A 22,297-nucleotide genomic window follows, 5' to 3' on the forward strand; every position below is an offset into this window, starting at 1 on the left:
GTAAATGCTCAATAAATTAATTACCAGTGTATAACCTTCAGGAACTTGTATTTTTTATTTTCAGCTGAAAATAAGTTTACTTAAGTACAAAGGGTGAGTCAACACAAGGGAAACAGAAGTAGCAGTACTTGGAGCTTGAGGCAGGTGGACCTCCTGGACAGGTGTGTCTCCTCTGGTGGGCCTGGGGCCATCTGGGGGTGAGGCCTCACCTGGACACCTTGTCTGCTTACAGGGGTCTGGCAGGGCCCCCGCTAGCCTGCCCTACAGTTGCCTGGGCCTGGCAGGGCACATGCTCAAAGGCTTCACGGAGGACAGGGCCTGCCTGGGATGGGCAGGGTCCTGGTGGCTGGACCTCAGTCACTGTCATGTCCTCTCCTCTTCTTGGGGGAGGAGTTGGAATCGTGCTTGCGATGGTGGGCCCTGGCCGGAGCCGAGGACAGTGAGGTTCTGTGCTCCTTCTCTCTCTTCTTCTCTTTCTTGTGCTTCTTCTTTTTCTTCTTCTCTTTCTTGCTCTTCTTGTGACTCTGGGGACCCTGCTCCACCTTCTCCTCTTGCCTGGGCTTCTTCCGGGCCGGGGAGGCCCTGGGCCGACTGCTGTCCACGCCGTGGTGCGTGAACACCGGCAGCCCCAGCTTGGCCGCCTCCTTGTCTTCTCGGGACAAGGCCACTCGGCCTGCGGAACCGCTGGAGCTCCCCAGGCCCAGGAGCCGGTCCACCCCCTTCTCCTCGGGGTCACCACCTTCACGCTTGCAGATCTCCACAAAGTCCTCCTTGCTCAGGCCGGTGGGCTGCTTCCGCACATTCTTGTAGCCCAGCGCCGCCATGAGCGCCTCCTGCTCCGCCTGCCTCACGGCTGCCAGCTCCTGCTCGCGGCTCATCCCCGCGCCCTCCGCCCGGCCCTTGGCATACCAGGTGAGGTCGCGGCCCTTCTGCCAGCGGCCCACCGGGGCCATCAGCGAGTTGCCCAGGTAGTTCTCCCTCTGCTTGTCGGTCTTCACATCCTCCCAGCTGAACTGGTCCTGTCCCCCACGCACGCCACCTCGGCTGGAGCCGAACATGGTGCTGGCCGCCCCTTGGCCTCTGGTCCGCAACTTGTATTTTTAAAGGCTCCTCAATGACTCTGATTAACAGCCAGATTTGGGAATCACTGAGGAGGAGCTGTCTCCTCTTCCTCTAGTCCGAGTTTCGGCCAAGCTGAGAACTCAGGCTGTTTGAATGAAGCCTCCAGATCCTCTCTCTGGGCCCGTGGATGGGTTCCTGTGGTCACACTGGGGACTTCGCAAAGGGACTCCCACCAGCTAGTGAGGCACTGGATGAATGAAACTGATGCTTTGCAGAGATCCTGGTTAAAACAAAAGCATCAATCATGTAATAACAATAATTCTTACTGGCAATGACCCATATATTAAGACATTAAGTATTTTATGTGAAAGAATTGGATTACTGCATGGACGTAAGAAACTGCTTGAGCTCCCTTTATATTTCAGTGTAGCTGCAATGTAAATGCTGCAAACTTTCTATAGAATGGCACATTCAGAGCCCCTCTGTTGCCTCTCCCTTTCCACTTTCAGGCTGTCTAGAAGCTTTACTGATCTGTACAGGCAGTGGTCTTTATTACCCCCACTTAAAGGTACACACAGAGTAATACTACTGGATCAGAATATAACATGTATTAGAATGATCTGTATGTTTAAACATGTTTGGAGAAACTGATTGTTACAAAGGACTCAAAGCTTATCCCAATTAACTGCAAATATAAGACTTTGATTTAACCAAATTGAAAGACTGATTAAGCAGAAATAATTCTAGATTGTTCCAAGCCTACAAATAGGAAAGCAAAGGCATTTTAATTTGCACTCGGATGTCGAGTGTGACTCGACACGGTTAGCATCGGTAGCAGCTCGTATGTCGAATTGTATTGAATGTATCAATAATTTGAAATATAAAAAAATCCAAATAAGTTTGTATGAAAAGAAACTCCAGTTTTTTATTCTACTGCGGCGCTTTGTAAAATCTGGGGTATTTAAAAAATTAAATCCCGAGTAGAATAAAGGAATCGAGAAAAAAGCGAGTGCAAAGGGTTAATGATTATGCAAAATGTTAGTTATACGACCTTGCCCTAATGGCTAATGTGGCAGAGTCAAGTACACAGACTGTAACTTACACTAAGCCGTATTAATAAGGGGAGTGTGGTATCTGGACATTTTTCTTTTTTTGGGAGATTTGAGATAGACATTTAAAATTCTATCTAAAGAATTTGTTTGCCCCAACTACAAACAGTGCCAGTATTTGTTAATTAATGAATAGTGTGGTAACCTCAGGACCCCATACTCTTTATATATATGTTAAATAAGGAGTGTTTTAGTCCCAGCTATCTAGCAATGGGTGGTCAAATCACTTTACCTTTCACTTTCCTCATTAGTAAAAGGAACAGAGAAGTAAACAGTGTTGGCTTTCTTCTGGCTCTAACACTTTAGTGATTCTGTGTATATTTATAAAATCAATAACAATACTATTATTTGCTTGGGGCTTCAATTTCATTAGTAAAATGGAGGTACTTCTCTCTCACAATGGTCTATGGATTGAGATAATATGTGAAGATACTTCTCATGATGCTTGACACAACAGATATTGAATAAAAAGTAGTCTCTTTTCTGGAATATCAACCCACAAAAACCAGTCAAGCTGCCACTGACAGAGAAACATCAAGTCCCTGTTAATGTTCAGTATTAGTCATTCTCATTAACACCATGTTAATTTTCAACTGAGTTAATCTATCCTCAAAATTAAAACTGCTCTCTATTACACCTGGTGATAATCTCTCCCGTATGGAAACTCATTTTTTCAACTAGTACTATATTGATTATGCTATTCACTCCCCTTCCCCAAATGGAATCACAACTTAAAACTGGCAAATCTATTCAGTCCATATCTCAAATAAGTTTTATATAACTTATAAAATGTTTGTTGCAAACTCAATAGTAACATGTACAACATAAATTACAAAGTTTGGTATTTGATAGGGGGCTTTGAAAATGTAAATCGTAGGTTCTTTTTCCTTGGTGTGTACCAGAAATGCTTGAGCCTCTCAAAACACAGATTCCTGGGTCTCATCCCAGTTTCTGATTCAGTGGATCAAGACTGGGCAGAAAAATGTGCATTTTTAACAGGTTCCAGGTGCTGCTGATGCTACTGGTCTGGAGACCAGACGTTAAGAACCACTGGGATGTGTTGAAGACATAGATATATGAGAGGCTGGCATGCTGGTATGTGGAAGAAAGATAAAAGTAAAGCACTTAAGTGTGACAAGAGAAAAGAAAGAATGAGGAAAGATGATGAGATAAGAAACTCTGGTTTTTATTAAAGCAGCAGGGAGTTATGAAAACACTGACCAATTAGAAGGGACAGAGACTGGAGGCCTGGAGCAGGGTCCTGCTGCTCCTGGCTGGGTGGGAGGCGAGCCCTCCAGTGCTGGAGGCAGCATGCCAGTCTGGGCTGGGGGGGAGGGACTGGGACACGGGCTCCAGGGGCAGTGCTCTTTACCAGTCAATACAGAATGACTTGAATATTTTATTAACCAGAATGTCCACCTGGGTGTGTTCTGGGTGAAAATTAGCTCAACAAGACAGGACTGGGAGGAGCACACTGGCTGCCTGGGCACAGGGGAAGCAGTAACCATGCCGGCTACCAGAAAGCTCCTGGGGTGTAGGTCAGCTTGAACCTGGGGTTGTTCCTGAGAAGTGAGTTAGAAAGAGGGCTTTCTTCTGTTTCCTACAGGACTGAGAGAGAGCATGGAACAAGCTCCAGCAGATCCTGGGTTTGAAGTGGAATAGAAATAAAAATAAATGCAATCTGAGGTGCCAGCCTAGAGAGAACCTAGGCTGGGCTCCGTGACTCCTGCTCATCCAGGAGTCTTGTGCTGCTCATACCCTGACTTTACATTTCTAAAACAAACAAAAAAACCAAAGACTCAAAAACTTGACACATGTCTTGCTTGATGTAGTTCTGTAGGCTGACTATTCACTATTAAGATATATAGCAATTTAGGAGGTAGAATTATACTAGTAGTTCTCCAGTGATAGTGTGAGGCAGCCTTAAACTTTCACAGGTGTGTACACATGTACATAGGGATCTCGTTAACATGCAGATTTTGACTCAGGAGGACTGAGGTGAGGCTGAGATTTTGCATTTCTAAGAAATTTGCAGGTGGTATAAATAATATTCGTGAACCACACTTTGAGAAGCTAGAGTAGAGCAATAGCTTTCAACCTAAACTGTGGATTAGAAACACCTAGGGAGCTCTTAAAACTTCTAATACCCAGGCAATATTCCAAACTAATGAAATCAGTACCCAGACATCAGTACTTTTCAAAACTCCCCACATGGTTCCTATGTTCAGCCAAGGTTGACAACAACTGCTCTAAAGTGTAATGCTCCCCTCTGAAACCCTGGAACAGTTATCAAAGTACACAAAGTGAAGTGCCTCCTAATGAGAGCTCTCTAATATATTTTCAATCTTAATCATGGTATTAATACTCATAATATGAATACACAGTTTTAGCTCACTACTAATCTTTATTACTACCCTTCTCTAATTTGGTTAAAACATTTAAATATTACACAAAGTTTAACACATGTTGTTAAAACTGTATTACAGACACCAGCCCTTGCTCTGGAATGGTGAAAATGACTTTGGACGTCTTCCTTGATCTAGCTCAACAGATGCCATGTAAAAATAAAGTAAAATGATTTGTTTCTAGTCTTAAAAGAGAGTGAAATGTCCCCAAAAATCTGAGGACTAGAGCGGAACACCTAGATGACAAACTGTAAAACAATGGCCTCCGCCGTGACCCACAGGTTGAGAACCGCTAGCAGGGTCGCCTAAGACCATCGGAAAACACAGATATTTACATTATGATTCATTAACAGCAGCAAAATTACAGTTATGAAGTAACAATGAAAATAATTTTATGGTTGGGGGTCACCACAACATGAGGAACTGTATGAAAGGGTCGCGGCATTAGAAAGGTTGAGAACCACTGCTCTAGAAGGACCCCAATGATTAGAACCTAGGGAGTTATAAAAGCTTTCAAATCTAGGCCAGAAAAGATAAAGTGCCGACAAGAGAAAAATGGTAAGTCCTAAATTAAATGACAGCAGGCCTAAAGGTAGAAGGGACATGGGAAATTAATCAGTTAACAGCCAGAAGGCCAAAACCCACAATATACTGCTCACATTCCTGAATGTATGTTGAAACTTTGAATCCACTTCCAGTTGGCATCTTGCTTACACATGAACTTTCAAATAATTCTTCCTTATGGACTATTCACCTATCCTGGAATCTTCTCACTTCACCTTTTCCTGCCCCCCTCTTATCTATAGCCAATGTAAATTCTTTAAAAACAACTGTTATCTTTCTGCTCCAAACTCATTCTATAAAAGAGCCCCCGTCAACCCCAAGACGGTGGACATATCTTCCCCATCAAGCTCTGCTGCTAATGGTTCCAACTGCATGTCCCAGGACAACAAAGCCTTTCAGGACAACTTCTGGCCTGGAAGGTTTTGTTTAACAGCGCTATGCAGTCATCTTTTTTTGGTCCTTTCATAACAAAGCTGATCTCACAAAAGTAATTGCTGCTCGTGTGTTATTAGGGTAGATGTGCATAATTAAGATTACATGATAAATACAAAAAGCTGAAAACAGACGACATTAAATACTTAGCTTTTACAATCCATTTTTTATCCTTGATGTAAGCATGGCTGCACTGAATGTTTCTGTGAGACTGGGCATCAGATGGCGCTCACCATTACTAAAAGCCCAAGCAGTGACAGGTATTTCGAAATCAAACCCCGACGCCAAACAGCGTTTGGGTCAGGTGACTTTTACGAATCTGTTTACTCACCTTTAAAGTGGGGGTAGGAACGCATCCAGATGGATTCCCAACTCAGATCGTCTTCGACTTTTGGACTATGTCGGTGGCATCGACTGGCTGCTGCTACCGCTGGACTGAAATAGCAAGAAATTCGGAAAGATCAGGTTGGGGAGTGTGAAAGGTAGACGGTGGGCGGCTCTGGCTGGAAGGCAGGAGCCCGCTTTACTCTACGTGGGCGCCGGAGCAGAAACCCCTTAACCACTTGGCCTCCATTTCCCCGGGGAGTCCCCACACAGGGTGACTTACGGGAAAGTCGATTTCCAAGGTAAAAAGCACGGGTCCTACTAAGTATATATGCAAGACCTTGGGAACACGGAAGCACCGCACAAACTTAATTCTTGCACGGGCTCTAAGCGCTCAGCAACGAATCAACTTCCGCCCCGGCGGGACTCGGGTCGCGAGGCGGGGCCCTGACGTCACGTGAGGCCGCGGAATTACGGCCTCGCCGGTCGCTCCGGAGGACGCCTTGCGCCACGTCATGTAGGTTGTTCCATCCAAGACAGGGGGGAGATTTTCTTATTGCAGTAACAGGAAAAGCCCAGTTGCGTCCTGTTTGGTAATCTTAGGGCAAATAAAATAGTTTATGTGTCTTTCCAATGTTTTGGGTATACTAGTAGTATAGTCTCTTTGAGGGACAGCCTCCCTCGGTTTCTTCTCGATGTCTCTTCCCCCCTCTAGGAGGATTCCACTTGGTATCGCCCATCCCCGCCTCCGCCCCCTGGCGCCCCCTGCACGTGACCCCCGCGCGCTCCCGCGGGGGAGCGGAGTCTGGGAGCCGGCGCCGCTGGAGACAGAGGGACCTGGGGAGTGTCTTGCGCTGCAGCTGTCGCCGCCACCCCAGCGCGGAGGTCGCGATGTTGGGACTCTCCCGCCTGCTCTGGGCCGCCGCCTGCCTGGCCGCGCTCTGTGTGCTGACCGCGGCTCAGAGCACCACCCTGGCCCCGAACGTGACTTCAGTGGCCCCCAACCAGACAGTCACGACGCCGCTGACCGTCGCGCCGCTCACCACTCACGTACCAGGTGGGTGACGGTCCCCTCGGCTCTCGCTCGCCCTCCCGCGCGGCCGAGCTGCTTTCCTGCCGGTGGTGCGCGCGGGGCCGGGGCGATCCGCGCTCCTGCAACATGGCGGTGCGTCCCGAGTCCAGCCGGGGCCGGGCGCGGGGGGTCGAGGGGCCGGGGGGCCGGGTGGCCGGGTGGGGAAGCGCCCCGGCGGGAAGCGGCGGTCGGGCCCTCACACCGTTTCTGACCCGTGTCCCGGTCCGCGGTGTTTTATCCAAACGCCTCCAGCCTCGCGTAGGCTCAGGGGAGGGGACGTGGCTTCCGCCCGCGGTGGCGGCTTGTGGGGCTGATTCTGGGCCGCTGAGACCGAGCTCCCTTTCCCGGGGTGAGTCGTTGGTCCACCCGGTCCTCTCTCCGCCGGGAGGCTTCTCCCGGAAGTTGGCAAAAGGGGGAAAGGGAAACTGAAGACAGTAACTTTCGCCGGTGTCTCAGACTTTAGCCAGAGATTTCATTAAGGTCGTCTTGCGGATAGGCATGGGATTTATCTGAGGTTTGAGTACTAAATTAGTTAAAACTTGACACCCCAGCCTGTGTGAAGACGTACCCATTCGTGTACCCCGTACTTCGCGTATGCCTCCCAGGCTAAACTAGAAGAAAGGGGGCGAAACCGAGAAGTAGAGAGGAACTTGGCCGGCACCGTGTGCTTAGTCAGTTGTGAAGTTGGGATCGGAACCAGGTCTGTCGATTTTCCAGAATCCAGTCAAGAACACACCTTTTGTTCAGCTCCGCAGTCAGCTGGTTGCGGCACACACGGAATCTTAAAGAAGGAATTGGCAATGTTGACAATACAAAAAAGAAGGGAAGATAAAATTTGAGAGAAGGTGAAGAAACGCTAGATTTATAAAACCTGCAATCTAGTGTGATTGGTTATTGGGTGAGATAAGAACTAACTGGCATTTTGACCGAAGAACTGCTGGTTTTTAAATGTCTTTTAAAAGTTGATTTTTAGAGAGATAGGAAGAGAGAGAGAGAGAGAAACATCCATGAGAAACGGCACGTCCTTCGGCTGCCTGCCTCCTGTGTGCCCCCTTTTGGGGAACAAGCCTGCAACCCAGGCGTGACTGGGAACTGAACTGTGTGACCTACTGCTCCATGGGTCGTCGCTCAACCACTGAGCCACACCAGCCGGGCTGGTTTTTATCTTTTTTTTTTTTTTTGGTCAGGTTGATCATATTATTTTACAACGTCTTTCCTAGTTTTTGTATTTTATAAAAGCTTAATAAAATATATAATGAACTTAATATTGTTGGTTAGAGTCAGAAAGATGTAACTTTTAAAAATTTTTAGACCCGGTTGGTATGGCTCAGTTGGTTGAGCTTCCTCCTTATGCACAGAAAGGTCACCAGTTCGATTCCCAGCCAGGGCACAAGTCCCGGTTGGGGCCCAATCCCCAGTAGAGGGCATACTGAAGGCAACAGATGGATGTTTCTCTCACCCTTTCTTTCTCTCTTAAATCAATAAAAACATTAGGAATTTTTTTTCAATGATAGTAAATTGCAGGACAAGTTCTAACCGCACTATTTTTAAGGGGATAGAGCAAAATACGTTTTTGTCTCCTGATTATTTGGCAGTTTTCTCTCAGAATTGTAGTTTTGTTGTGCTTTTTAATTTTTAAAGGGAAGCTTAGAAGTATGAAGTTAATTGCCTTTGTGTGATTTCAATGAGTGCAAAGGAGATAATTTGTTTCTCCTGTAAGTAGAAGTTGGATAGGCCGCAGTCTTGAAAGGTAGCCAGTTTAGTTCATTGTAAATATCATTCACTGTGCTACCCAAACATTCATCATCCAGCACAAAAGATTTTAAACAAGTAGTATTTTTCACCTGTATAGAAACCTCTGAAAAACTTATAAACTTATTTCTGCTTTGTGACCCCCCCCCCCCGCCACACGCACACACACACACACACACACACACACATCCTCTATGTGTCCCAGTCTCTGGTAGTACTGATGGTGAAATGTTGAAATGCAACACTTCTGTGCTGTACAGGGTTGCTTTTTGAGGTACAGAGAAAGCAAAGGAGAATGTTTTTTGGAGGCATGTAGCTTCTAGGAAATGGATGGAGTCCAATTCTGTAGTCCATTTGTTTGTCCAGACATTGAATTGTAATTAGTCTTCTTTGAAGTCTGGTTTCTGGCCATTTGGCTTAAATTATTGAAAAAGACCTTGCTAACTTGTTATATTACATGTACATGAATGCAGCTCCCTCCAAATATGTTGTCTCATCCTCCAGTTATGGAGGACCGTAGAAAGTGGATCATTTATGAATTACAAATCTCCGGGGTTTTTCGGAATGGGCATCATCAAATCTTGGGTTCAACCTGTAATACATCTTTATTACTGTTGAAAATTTTAGTGTCTTTTCTGATGTTTTGGGGCAGTAATTTCCCTGTCCGTATTGTTGGCCTTAAAATAGTCTTTTTTTCAATATTTTTATATTTTAAGGATGCTTTAAAACGCATCAAGAAATCCTGGGTGTCTGTGAAAGTGTTGCCATGTAAAGGAAGGTTTAGATAGGCACCATGAAGTAGTACTGAGTGTTCCCACTAACTTGTGTTTTTCCCCCCTTTCTCTTGAGTGAACTCTGGCTTCCTGTCATTTAAAATCATTGGAATGTCTTAGTAAACCAGTTTATAAAGTTTTTTGCGTGTCGTTAAAAAAAGTCACATGAGAGCTGCCCTCTGAACCAATTTTTAAGGGCACTGTACAGTATTGACTATAAGTACAGTGGTATACAGAAGATCTGTAGAACTTTTCATCTTGCATGAAACTTTATACTCATTTCCCCTCCCCCCGCTCCTGGCAACCACCATTCTACTTTCTGCTTCTGAATTTGACTATTTTAGATACTTTGTATAAGTGGAATCATGCAGTATCAGTCCCTCTGTGACTTGCTAATTTTACTTACCATAATGTCTTCAGGGACCATCCATGTTGTAGTGTACAACAGGATTTCTCCCTTTTAACGATTGAATACCATCCTAGTTTGTTACCCTTTTATCTGTTTACCATTCCTCTGAGTTAGTAAGTGTGGTACTGTGTATAGTGCTTAGTCTTTTTCCCAATATAAAAATATTGGGAAAAAGACTAAGTTTAAAAAAAGATAAGTAATACAAATTCAAAATCAGTTGCCAATTAATTGATTTCATGCATTCCTCCTCACCTCAGAAATCTGTGATAACCACAACAGCTGTGCTTCCTGTGTTAATGCTAGCAGTGATATTGCTAACACTACCTGCTTTTGGATGGAATGTAAAGAAGGTAAGAAACTTTTGGATTGTTTTATTTTTGAGAACACAGAACTTTTGTTGCAACATTTTAAAATATACTACAGAATATTCTTTTTTTTTTTTTTTTTTTTTTCAAATGTAGTCCCTTATTCAATCTGGGCCGCCACAAAGACAGACAGAAAGCGCAGGGATATTTTTCTTCCGCATCCCAGTGCCAGAATATTCTTGAACATTCAAAAGTTACATAGAATGTTTACCATAGTGTACACTATATTTTTGCAAATCAAATACTTTCCTTTACAGTGCCAATTGCTTAACACTTCCCTCTAAAATCTCTTCTTGTCTCCCTACCCCCCTTAATTCCTTAGACTTAATTAAGGCTCAAGTTTTAAAGGAAGAGAGATTATAGACCTTTGTGTAGGATACACTGAAGTTAGCTGTGAAATTTTCTCCTGAAAACTTCCCCAGAAAAATGTTTGAGACATTTATCGTCATTGTGTTCTGCTAGGTGAACTATAGAGAGACCTTATAAACTTAAGATTGAGGAGAAGAATGAGGAGGGAAGAGTTGATTCTTTCCTGTGCTTTTGTTAAGTTTTAAAGTTAGCTGTAATTTGAGGGATAAAGAATTAGATGGAGATACTTTGAAATGCCAGTTAGGTTTTTGTTAGAACCATGGGATTACAGCATAAATTATTGTTTTCTTAATGTAAGGTGCTTGCATTTTTTTTTCTTATCAGTATAGCTATTTTTTTATATATAAAGAAAAAGTCAAAGCTACCTGTTAAGCTTCTTTATTCTTCACTGAAAAATTTAACATATCACTAACAAAGTTTTAAGATACTCTTAAAATTAGGGTATTAGCTCAGTCGGAGGTTAAGTTACTCTTGTATAAGAGTCACCTTTTTTTTTAAGTCATAAAATGGAATTTTAAAGTATATCCCTACCCCGCATGTATGGCAGAGTTGGCAAGTTTTGGAGATTGAATGCCCTTTTGTAGGATATGTTGGGGAAAGCACTCCTTACTCTTGCTGTAAGTCTCCCATCCAGGAATTGGTTTTAGAAAGTGTAGAAGACTAACGCAGAGGTCTGGAACAGAGGACTTCCTGCTGCCTTTACGGCACCTCCCCTGTTTACTAAGCCTTTATTAGATCCTGACCACTTCTCCCTACTGACTCACCCCTCTTGTGGGTTCTAGTAGCCTTCCTTGTACACTAGTCATACCACAATCCTAAGATCTAAGTTTATCTGTTCAGTATGTTCATGTGGATTTTTAATATTGCTAAAACAGTGGGGAAAAGAGTAACAGTATTTTGTTGGTCTGTGGATGGACTTAAGTTCGATTTGGGGAAGCTATTCTGAAGCTGAGTAACAAAGTTAGAGATAATAAAAGTGAGTGATTGGTACTGTTTAACTTGTTTGTGGTGTTTTTTTTTTCTTCCATAGCAGGTAAAAGCTTCTGCTCACATAATTCAACAGTTACTGGTTGCAAGGTGGTGAATAGTACAGATTTCTGTTCTGGTAAGTATTCACATTGGCTACTAGGGTGAGGAAGATCATTGCTTCAGGAAGCCTATTTCAGTATTTGGTTTGAAGCATTTCTGTAGTTCTAATCTTATTAGAAATTTCAGTATGAATAGCATTTGTATTGATTGCTAAAAGGACAGTGTTTTGAACGTTGGTTTAGTGATTTGGGTATACAGTGGAATGCTGTATGTACAGATGCCTCCTCCATTATTATTATTGTTGTTATTTTCACTCTTCCAGAAACTCATTGCAGTTTAGACCCTCTATTTGCGTTTTACAGGCCTGGGTAGTCTTGTTCTGGCACTTTCTTGATTATGGAACTGGTGAATGTCATAATGTCCAGCATAGTTTATGCTGTGGTTAAGTGAATCTTCTCTAGATCCATTCATTTTTTGTGCTTTAATTTGAGGAACTTGATTACTCTTTAACCTTTACTCTTTGCTCAGGAAATAGTTCAAATTCCTAGCTGGAACAGTGGATTTTTCTAGCAAGACTATAAATTAATAGGAAAGTCAAATTCCTAATTTGGTGCATAGGTAATAATTAAATTAAGTAAAAGGTTTTTCTGAAGAGTGTCAATAACCTTGAAAGACTACCTTTACTTAATTTTGGTAGGAGCTTTCCCATCTCCCCCATCCCAACTTGAACTTTGTAACTAAGAATTGTACTAGTATGAGAACAGTTACACCCTATGTAGAGTGTAGTAACATGGTTTCGGTGGTAAATGAACAAAAGTTAATAGTTATTTAAATGTGTTAGAAAAAAACCTAATAACTATATCAGACATGATTTTGTGATTAATATTGCTTTGAAACAAGATTAAGTAAAACATTTTAAGAGACATTAAAAAAACTGAACAAGTAATTCTACTTATTTGATGATTTATCAATTTACAGTGGTTTGAGAAATAGGTTTACTTTGCTTTCATGTAAAGGAAGTCTGGCTCAAGTGCAGCCAGAGGGTTACAGTAGCAGCTCTTACAACCATTAGGGACCCAGGCTCCTTCTAGGCTTTTGTTGTCATTCCTCAAAAATGGCTTTGACCTTACTCTACAAGGTGAGTTCTCATGTTTCGGCCATATAATTGGTTATTCTGCCAGCAGGAAGAGGAAGGGAAAGAGAAGCCCATATCTGCTTTACATATGTTTCTTAGAAGTTACACATGGCTACCTAGCTGTAGGAGAGATTGAGAAATGTCTGCTGTGGGGAGGGAAGTGTCACTAAAAATTACTGCTCCTGTTTTTAAAGAAGGGGAGTGTCGTTCTGTGTGAGAGCAACTGTCAGTCTTCCTTCATAGGTGGTACTAAAATATAAAAATTGTAAAGTGGTACTCAAATGACTGCAGGTTAGGAAATAGTGTTATAGGTTGTGATATTTTAGAAAGTTTTGACTTAATATGTTTGTTTTTTAAATAGTGCCCACCGCCTCTCCGTTGCCAACCAATTCTACAGGTAATACAAGATAATTGACTGTTTTTCTCCTCTTTCCTTCTTTTAGGATTTTTAAGCTCTTTTGATAACATTTTAGTAAAAACCTAAAAGTTGTTAGTATAACTTAAAAAATTAGTAGACTTATTTAGTCTTGATCACAATAATTATATTAATGTATACCATTTGTGACAGTAACACATAGCTTTGGTGTTTCACATTCATTGAATCTGAGTGGATTTCCCATAGTTTTGTACAACTGCTTTTTGTGAAAATCCCTCAGAAATACAAAAGCCTAAAGGAAATTAAGATTCACTATAATTCCCATCATCCAGAGGCAAACCAAAATGTTTTAAAAGTGGTTAAGTTCTTCTAGTCTTTCCTATGTGTATATCTAAATACATAAACTTATGAAACTGGATAACATGTACCTACACATTTGAATTATGTCCCTTTGTTGCATACACTTTACACATCGTGCTCTTGGTTAAATAGGTTGGAATACCTGATAGGGAAATATTTGCTGTCATCTCTGACAGAAGTGATTCAAATAGCATTCCTAAATGGTTATTTTAAGACTCTTAAAACTGATTGCTTTCCAGAAAGATAGGCATTTCATTTTCATCAACTTGAAAGTTTTTCACCATACTCAATAGCATAAGCTAATACCTTCCTTTTAAAAATCTTCACCAATTTGATAGGAAGAGTAAATAATATTAAAGGATCTACTCCAGTATAAGTACTAGACTAGATAATAGGGATACAGAGACAGAAGTAAGATAGCATTTGGTCTGTTGTAGGAACTGTGAAGAGATGGTAAGTAAGCACGGTGTGTTCGGGGATTTGTAAGGGAAGGTGTGTGTATTGAGTATCATGGCATTTATGGTAACAGCTTCCTGAGTATGCTGACTGACCAAGTGTTGATATTACCCTGGTAAAATATGAGGATTTCCCAAGTGGAGCAGGGTGGTCAGCACATGTGAAGGAGATGTGAAAGAATGTAATGAGGTCAGGGAATTGCATTTGGAGTGTCCAGTACAAGGTGAGGAAGAGTGAAACTAGATAGTCAACAAGTCAAGAGCCAGATTGGGAAGTGCCTTTGTATGCCTTGCTGATAGATTTGAAGTAAAATAGGTCATGTGATGAGACTTGCATTTTAATAAAATGATTTTTTTCTTACAATGTGGAGAGCAGATTGGAAGAAGACAGGAGTGAACACAGATTAGACAACCTGTTACAGTAATTCTAGAGAAGGAGGATAGGAAGAGTTGCAGATGTATGGGACTCTTAGAAGTAGAAGGCCTAGGACTTGGTGAGCGATGTGATAGGAGAGCTCTTAGCTAAAATTAGTACAGATAAGTGAATCAGTGTAGGCAGTAAAGTCCACTGAAGTAGTTTTTAGGGAGGAGAATAAGGTTTGAGGACCGAATTCTTGGGAATAATAATGTCTAAGGAGTGGGGAGAAGGCTGGAGAGGAAACTGAGTGGAGATGGGAAGAGAAGAAAGTCCAGATAAGTGTGTCCAAAAAACTGCATGTGTGATTTAGGTGTAGTTTTTCAGAGGGAAAACTGGTCAGATGCTATAACAAGGACAAGAACTCATTTTGAAAGACTTAGGCAGTGAGGAGCTAGCTTTTACCAAGTTTTACTAGCCAGTTGTGCATAGCTCTTTCCAACTGCACATTCCGTGAGACCATGTTGGTAGCTTGGATTATGGCTACATTGGAAATATTCATGCCATTGAAATCTGCAAATTTCTGTTAAACTTTATTTGGAGAGCACACAGTGGTGTGCTTTTAAACCTTTAGCACCCATTAGAAGTCATTGACGAGGAAGGAATTAAAGGTTGATGAAAATAGATGTTGAGAGAAAACTGATTTCCAGAAGGTGGGATGTGAACAGAAGGAGAGAGGAGGAAATTATTTCCCCCAAATCATTGTGGGTCCACTTTTAATTTCTTCCCCATGAGTCCTGATGTATGCTTGCAAAAAATGTACCCATTGAGTGACAAATTAATGGTTGAAAAACAAACTTTTATACCATCTTTTTCAATGGCTACTGCTGAAGAGAGCAAGTTAGAAATTAAGGGACTATTAATGCAAAGAGAATCTGATTTATGTAGAAAAGTGTTCAGTGGGGTTAATTATAATAGTCTTCTGCCAGTACAAACAGTATAATTATAAATATATTTATAAATAACATCTTACTTATAATAAAGTGACTAAATTATGCCAGAAATATAATGGAAAATGTTCATAATATATTCAGTGAAAAACAAACTATATTAAGTATAATTTGTTTATTTGTTACATGCATGCCTAGAAAAATGGCTGGCAGGAAAAAAACATGCTTCTCAGAGTGATGGGATTACTTAAATTTCTTTACTGTATTTTCTGTCACCAATAACAGCTTTAATAATCTATGAATTATGTTTGTTTTTTTTAATGAAAGGAACATACACTAGAATAATGGAGGTATATTCACTAAGTAATGCCTAATTTTGAAAATTTTGTTAATGTAATGCTTTGGTCAAAAGCAAAAATGTGTAAATGTTTAGACAAAATTAGTAATAGTGTTTTAAGATTAAAAAAGAATTTGCTAATATGTTTAATTTGTAAAGTACATTTTTTTACAATTACACAGGATGTATAAGCAACAAAAACTTTGAAAGGATTATAAGTCTTCAAGTAATCATACCCTCTAATCTGCTGGGAATTCTGTATAGGAATCAGTCCTATTAGAAATGAGATCAAATATTTTACTGTAAGATTTTCATAGCATGGAGAAATGAAAGGTGACCGAACTGTCCAACCAAGAGCAGGGTGGGTAAAATATGGACGGTGGTGAGAGAAAAAGAATACGCATGTGTATGAAAATACCCATCAGCGTTAACATATTTATTAGTATCCATCAGTATCAACACTAACAGAAGTCTTTTAATATTGTGCTTTAGTTCCTAAAATGTTACATTCAATCTAATTCTTCCCATGAGTGTACATTTCTTTAGAGGCATCATCAGATAATTATTTGAGCTCATATAGTTTGTAGAGCTTCCCTTGGGCTCTTCTAATCTAAATTGGGGGAGCTTTGGCCTCAGGGAACCTGCTCTTATAAATAAAGTTTTATTGAAGTACAACCATGCCCATTTATTTGCATGTTGTCTTTGGCTGCTTTTGCACCACACAGTGCACAAGGCCTAAAATAATTACTTTCTGCCCCTTTAAGAAAAGTTTGCCACCACCCCCCCCCCCCCCAAATGAAGAAGATAAGCAAATCTTGATACCCACGTAAGAAATACTGAGTTGCACTTGTTTTTTACCTTGACTTTTGAAGTTAGTTTTTGTCTTAGAAGCAATATTATTTATGAAGAACTGCTAGTTCCTTCACCTAAACACTAATTTTTGCCCTTCTGTGTGTCTTTTTGCAAACTTGATCCAGTTGTATACATAAATTTTACATATAGATGTTAACAATGGATACAATTTTATGAGATCTCTTAATGTTTTAAAATACATTTAAAAGCTAGTATTTTGGATGTGTAGATGTTAGTGAACCATTAACTGAAATTTGGCCTTTATTCTCTAAAAAATTGAAAGCATGTTGAAGTTGGTGGCATAATTTTAAAAAGGTAGATGCTAGATAACTAGGAAGTTTAGAAATTTAAGTTTCTAATACATTTTGTTTACATTCCAGCTAAAACCACAACTATGCCTTCCTCTTCTACAACTGCTACGCCAGGTAATTGAGGTTTTTTAAACTAACAAACAATGAAACAGGATGTATGTATACTGTTGCCTTTTACTCTTTCTGCCATCATTTTCTAGTTTTACTCATGAATGGTATGAACTGAAACTCATCTCTTATAGAGGACAACATAGTAGGCTGTTAAATCAATGATAGATTTGCTGAGAGTCCTTTTCTAGTTTTTTAATGTGTAATCACAGTTGGCATGACATGCTAGAATTAAATAATGTTTTTCCAAAACCCTTTTAGTACAACTTATAGGTTATTTTTTTGGCTTCATTCTTATGCTACCTTCATTTCCGTTTCAATGAAGCTATTCTGTCTTCACAAGAAGAAATACAGAACAGTTTTAATTAATTTTCAAGCTGGCTAACTTATTATATACAGCCACCAGAACCAGTATTTATTTGATATTTAAGAAAAAAGTAGAATTTATTTTAAATATGAAATTGCTTTTTATTCAGTGAGTGGTGCTCCATTTGAAACATTTTACTTCTTGAAAAGGAATTAAAATTTTTGTGCCTTTTTTCCTCATGACTTGTTAATAACTTTCTCATTGTAAAATATGCAGAATAAGATTTAAGATACTTTAATAAGATATATTTGCTTATTTATATATATAAAAGCCTAAGCGACTGTTAGACCAGTAGCTATGATGTGCTCTGACCCAAGGGACCAGACACTCAACGCACAGGCATGGAAACATGGAACAGACTGATGAGTCTCAGAGGGGAGAGGGCAGGGAGGAGGGCGGGAAGAGATTAACCAAAGGTGTTATATGCATACTAGAGGCCTGGTGCATGGATTCGTGCATTGGTGGGGTCCCTCAGCCTGGCCTGCGGGGATTGGGCCAAATCCATGCACCGGGCCTCCAACATCCCCTGAGGAGTCCCGGATTGTGAGAGGGCACAGGCCAGGTAGAGGGAACCCACCAGTGCACAGATTCGTGCACCAGGCCTCTAGTGGAATTATAAATTGCAGATACTTAAGATTATTTTTGTAATTTGAAAAATTGTAACCAAATTTTTAAATTTACCTTATATATTTAGTAAAATTAAGAAGTTATTTGAGGCTCAGCTGGCGTGGCTCCGAGACCGAGCTTCAACCTATCAACTAGAAAGTCACGGTTTGATTCCTGGTCAGGGCACATGCCCAGCTTGCAAGCTTGATCCCCAGTGTGGGGCATGCAGGAGGCAGCTGATCAGTAGTTCTCTCTCACTCTCATCATTGATGTTTCTATCTCTCTCTTCCTCTCCCTTCCTTGCTGAAATCAATAAAAATATATATTTTTAAAAAGTTATGTGAATTTTAAAAACAAATATTAGTATTTACTCTAACAATTAGGTATACTAGTCTAAAGAAATTGCAAATTTTTGAAAATATATATTTTTATTGATTTCAGAGAGGAAGGGAGAGAGAGAGAGATACAAACATCAATGGAGAGAATAATTGATCAACTGCCTCCTGTATGCACTCTACTGGGAATCAAGCCGGCAACCCGGGCATGTGTGCCCAGATCAGGACTCAAACCCGTGACAAGCTGGTTCATAGGTTGACACTCAAACAAAACCACACAGGCCGGGCAAGCAATTGCAAATTTTAAAAGTGCTTCACATGTTTCAGGACATAATTTATATATCAGGAGAGTCTTTTTCTGTAATTTTCATATTTGAAGTTGTATAGATACACTAACCACTTGATAATCACCAGATGGAACGAAGGAGGAATGATAAATGGTTTCCTCAATTAGATATAAGTTCTAGTTGTAAAGACTTGACTCAAGAGAAAAGACATTATAGAATTTAACACATTGTAAAATAGAAATTCAGGTAGGTCTTGAAATTATGATAGAGGCTCATGAGACTTAATCGTTATTTCTTCTATCTTATTTAACAGGTTCAACTAACACAACTTTAAGCCCAACTTCACAACCTACGCGAAAGTCTACCTTTGATGCAGCCAGTTTCATTGGAGGAATTGTCCTTGTCTTAGGTGTGCAGGCTGTAATTTTCTTTCTCTATAAATTCTGCAAATCAAAAGAACGAAACTACCACACTCTGTAAACAGACCCATTAGATTAACAAGGACTGGCGTGTAACTCAATGAAACCAAAATATTTCAAGATGTCCCACATGGAAGACGCTATTCCAGGATCTTTAAATTTTCAAAGGATGCATATAGGATATTTTGGAGCATCATGCTTGAAGAAAAATCAGTTAAATCATTTTGCTCAACAGGAATATTTAAAATATTCTGCATGAATCCTTGTGGCTGTCTTCTTTTATTTTAAATGGCTGCTGCTGTGGGATTATGTTCTCTTTTCTTGACATGCCAAATGTAACTCTGTAAGTGATGGAAAACATTGTCCTGCGCAGACAACCTCATGACTCTTGGCAGTGAAATTTAGTCATTTTTAAGCCTGAAAGCTGCATTGTCTTATCCTAACTCAGGATGTAGTTTAGTGACCAGAATTGAGAAGAATGTGCCAAATCAGCATCAATCAGGTGGCGTTTTGGCTATCATTTTAAAAATGGAATAAATTTAAAGTTTAATATCCATATAGAAAACTATCCTTAGCGTAAAATTTTGTGCTTGATCAGTTATTTTTTCTACATTAGAAATAAGATGCCACACAGGGATTTACATTCCAGATTTAAACAAATGAATGGAAAGGATACAAACCATTTAAGTATAGCAGGTTATTGTTAATACTTGTAAAGCACCTTATATTATTGAGAAAATGAAGAACAGTGCCTTAAAAGACAGACTGAAAGGTAGACTGTAACTTAAAATGTTTGTGATTTGTTCCCATTAAGGAAGGTAAAAGGTTGATCTGAGGATGTAACTGTTGATGTAAGCAGTAGTAAACTGCTTTTAGATACCATACTGCTAATATTTGAAAACTTAGCCTACTTTAGTTTAGACCTGAGTAAATTAAGCTGAAGAAGGTTATACAAAGTTGAAAGTCTTAATAGTGAACCTCCCAACGTATTTCTTTGTGGCTGTTAAAAATATAATAGAGCCTAAAATTGATATATTTTTCTTTGTACTTCAAAAAAGTATTCTAACACTGTTGTATCACAAAAGGATTTTCACCAAGCCATCTTGAAACATTAATTTCTTTCATGAGGCAAGAAGGAAATAATCAGTTATTTTAGAATCATTTATTAATTCTTTAAATGAGACAATCATTTTAAGTTTGTTTGTTTGTTTGTTTGTTTTCATTTTAAGTTTTGAGACAGCAAATGTGACCAGTGTAATGTCAGAAACTCTTAAGGATTTTTGGTTGATCAGGTTACTGTAGATTTTTAATGATTTGCCCTGGATAAACAGATTGAGCTTTCTTTTTTCCTTCCTCCTCCTCTCCCAAACTTCTCGGTTTCAATTCCTATAGTATAGCAAGCATGCATACTTTTATTTTTTTTTTTTGTTTTCTTAGGAAGCACTAGGTTTTTGTTTGTTTGTTTTAGGGGGATACGTCTTCCTCCTGCCTTTGACACATTGGATTAGTTCAGAGGCTTAAATTAGGTTAAAATGAGCTTTTGCTTTTTTAGGTCATTAAAGTTGTTTTAGTTTCTTTAGCCTATAGTGGCTGAGTTTAGCCCTTGGTTTTCAATATTTTATGGTAGGAAATGACAAGTTGCTTAGGTCCATTTCATAAGCCAAAAATTCCTTACATTTAAATAGTTATGTTAAAGGTTCTTAATGAAGATTTACTTATTTCTTAGTTACTGGTACAGCTAAAGTTTGTTTTACTTGCACATTTGTACGTACACCTAATGTTTTCAAGTGCCTTAATTGTTTAAAATCTCTGGCTTCAAAGGTTTTTGGGAAAAGGTAGGTTTACCTCACATTTTTGTTTTCATTAGTAATATTCTAGGTACCTCACAAAAATTGTATTATGGTGCCATGGCTGTTAGTTTTTAGTGAGTACTATAAGATGCAAAATTTATTTGAAAGTATGCAGAATTTCCATTCTTCCCAAAGTGGCAAAAATTGGCTAGAGATGTTAACCTAGATATGAATACCTTGGCACACATTGATGTCAACACGTACAGCAATTTTTGTGAAATAGGCTTTTGAATACTGCTCTCACAACAAAATCATATCACTTGAAACTAGATTTTGCAAGAAGAGCTCTTAAAACAGAACTCACAGCCTTTTCCCCTCCTTTCTTTAGCAATTTAGTTTCTGGAGTCATAAATAATTTTTGGGTTTTTTAATCCAGAAGGTATATAGAAACCTTTTCAGATTTTTCATCTGATTATTTCATGCAGGTGTAGTTCTATCAAAATACCTTATTTTATCTTAAAATATTTGTTGTACAGGCAGACACTGCTGTATTTAGAAATTTCTATTTTAGTTCATGAAAAACTACAAAACCAATCTGTATCATGTACCAAACTGATTGAAAATAAATCTACATGTTTATTGAATTGATTTGTTCTTTTTAATGAACTGAAGTGTGTGTTTGCTTATTGATTATGACAGTTAATGCTAGTGAATTTACATTATGACTTGATTTGAAGATGGGTGTCTACTCAATTTCTGTTGCTCCCCAAGACCAGCAGGTAGTAACTAAACTGGATTCTTTCAGTGGAGAACAGAGCCTTAGAAATGATAGTTGGAGGGATGACTTTGTATACCTGTGGAGTGATGTGCAAAGATCTTCCACAAATCAGTAGAAATCATCCACTTAAGCTCCACCAAGTAACACATTTATGAAACTGCCATTTGTTGTTATAAAACTAAAAGCTTGTAACTGCCTTTTAGTTTAGATTGCATGTAGAGTAAAATTGGGCTTCTGTTTAGAGTACTTTGTATAAATATCTAGAATCAAGCCACATGGCTAGTACGTGAAGTTAGGTACTTTTGGTCCATGTTTTGGCCAAGATTATATTCTATATTACATCCCAGAATTTAGACTAAGAAGAGAGAATACTCCCCTGTATACCTTAAAGCCCAGAAGATTGTGGATTTAATAATTTTGCTATAGAAAGTATGAACTTTTGGTTTCATATTAGTCTTATATATGGTTAAGTTTGGTGAATATAAAACTCTGCCAAGCTTGAAGATACCCTGGAATGTTGCTAGAGACAAATTATTATTTTGATAAGAATGGGGTTCAAAGTAGTTTTTTTGGATGATAAAAAGTCCTGTGTACTTGGCACCCATGTAATTACCATTTCTTGTGCTCTCCATTACTGTGCTAATGGTATTTACCTTCTTCCTAAAGATTATCCTTTAACCTTTAATATTTTTAGTTATGATGGTACAGATATTGTTGATTACCTCAGTTTTTGTGTGTCTGCCTCTGTTTTTTGAAAGATATTTTTATTGTATATAAAATTCTAGGTTGACATTTTTTGCTTCCAGCTTTT

At 39.6% G+C, this 22,297-nt stretch overlaps 2 protein-coding genes across 3 annotated transcripts; one reads left to right on the plus strand and one right to left on the minus strand.

The window, feature by feature from the left end:
* Window positions 1-87: 87 nt before the first annotated feature.
* LOC307105503 (multiple myeloma tumor-associated protein 2 homolog) lies at window positions 88-6,375 on the minus strand. The gene is made up of 3 exons (XM_079781322.1): window positions 6,180-6,375; window positions 5,904-6,007; window positions 88-1,342 (listed from the first exon to the last, which is right to left on the minus strand). Exon 3 carries the CDS (start codon window positions 1,056-1,058, stop codon window positions 354-356), a length of 705 nt encoding a protein of 234 aa, XP_079637448.1. The 5' UTR covers window positions 1,059-1,342; window positions 5,904-6,007; window positions 6,180-6,375; the 3' UTR covers window positions 88-353.
* Window positions 6,376-6,679: 304 nt separating this feature from the next.
* Window positions 6,680-21,352, plus strand: CD164 (CD164 molecule). Of its 2 annotated transcripts, none has more exons than XM_079781324.1 (6): window positions 6,680-6,953; window positions 10,160-10,252; window positions 11,670-11,741; window positions 13,162-13,197; window positions 16,866-16,910; window positions 18,813-21,352. In XM_079781324.1, the coding sequence occupies exons 1-6, from the start codon at window positions 6,788-6,790 to the stop codon at window positions 18,977-18,979; spliced, it is 579 nt and encodes a 192-aa protein (XP_079637450.1). In that variant the 5' UTR covers window positions 6,680-6,787; the 3' UTR covers window positions 18,980-21,352. The 2 variants fall into 2 exon arrangements, with proteins under 2 accessions (XP_079637450.1, XP_079637449.1); XM_079781323.1 differs by having other exon boundaries at window positions 6,682-6,953; window positions 11,667-11,741.
* Window positions 21,353-22,297: the final 945 nt, after the last annotated feature.

This window comes from Cnephaeus nilssonii (genome assembly GCF_951640355.1).
Source record: "Cnephaeus nilssonii genome assembly, chromosome: 9".
Taxonomy (NCBI): Eukaryota; Metazoa; Chordata; class Mammalia; order Chiroptera; family Vespertilionidae; genus Cnephaeus; species Cnephaeus nilssonii.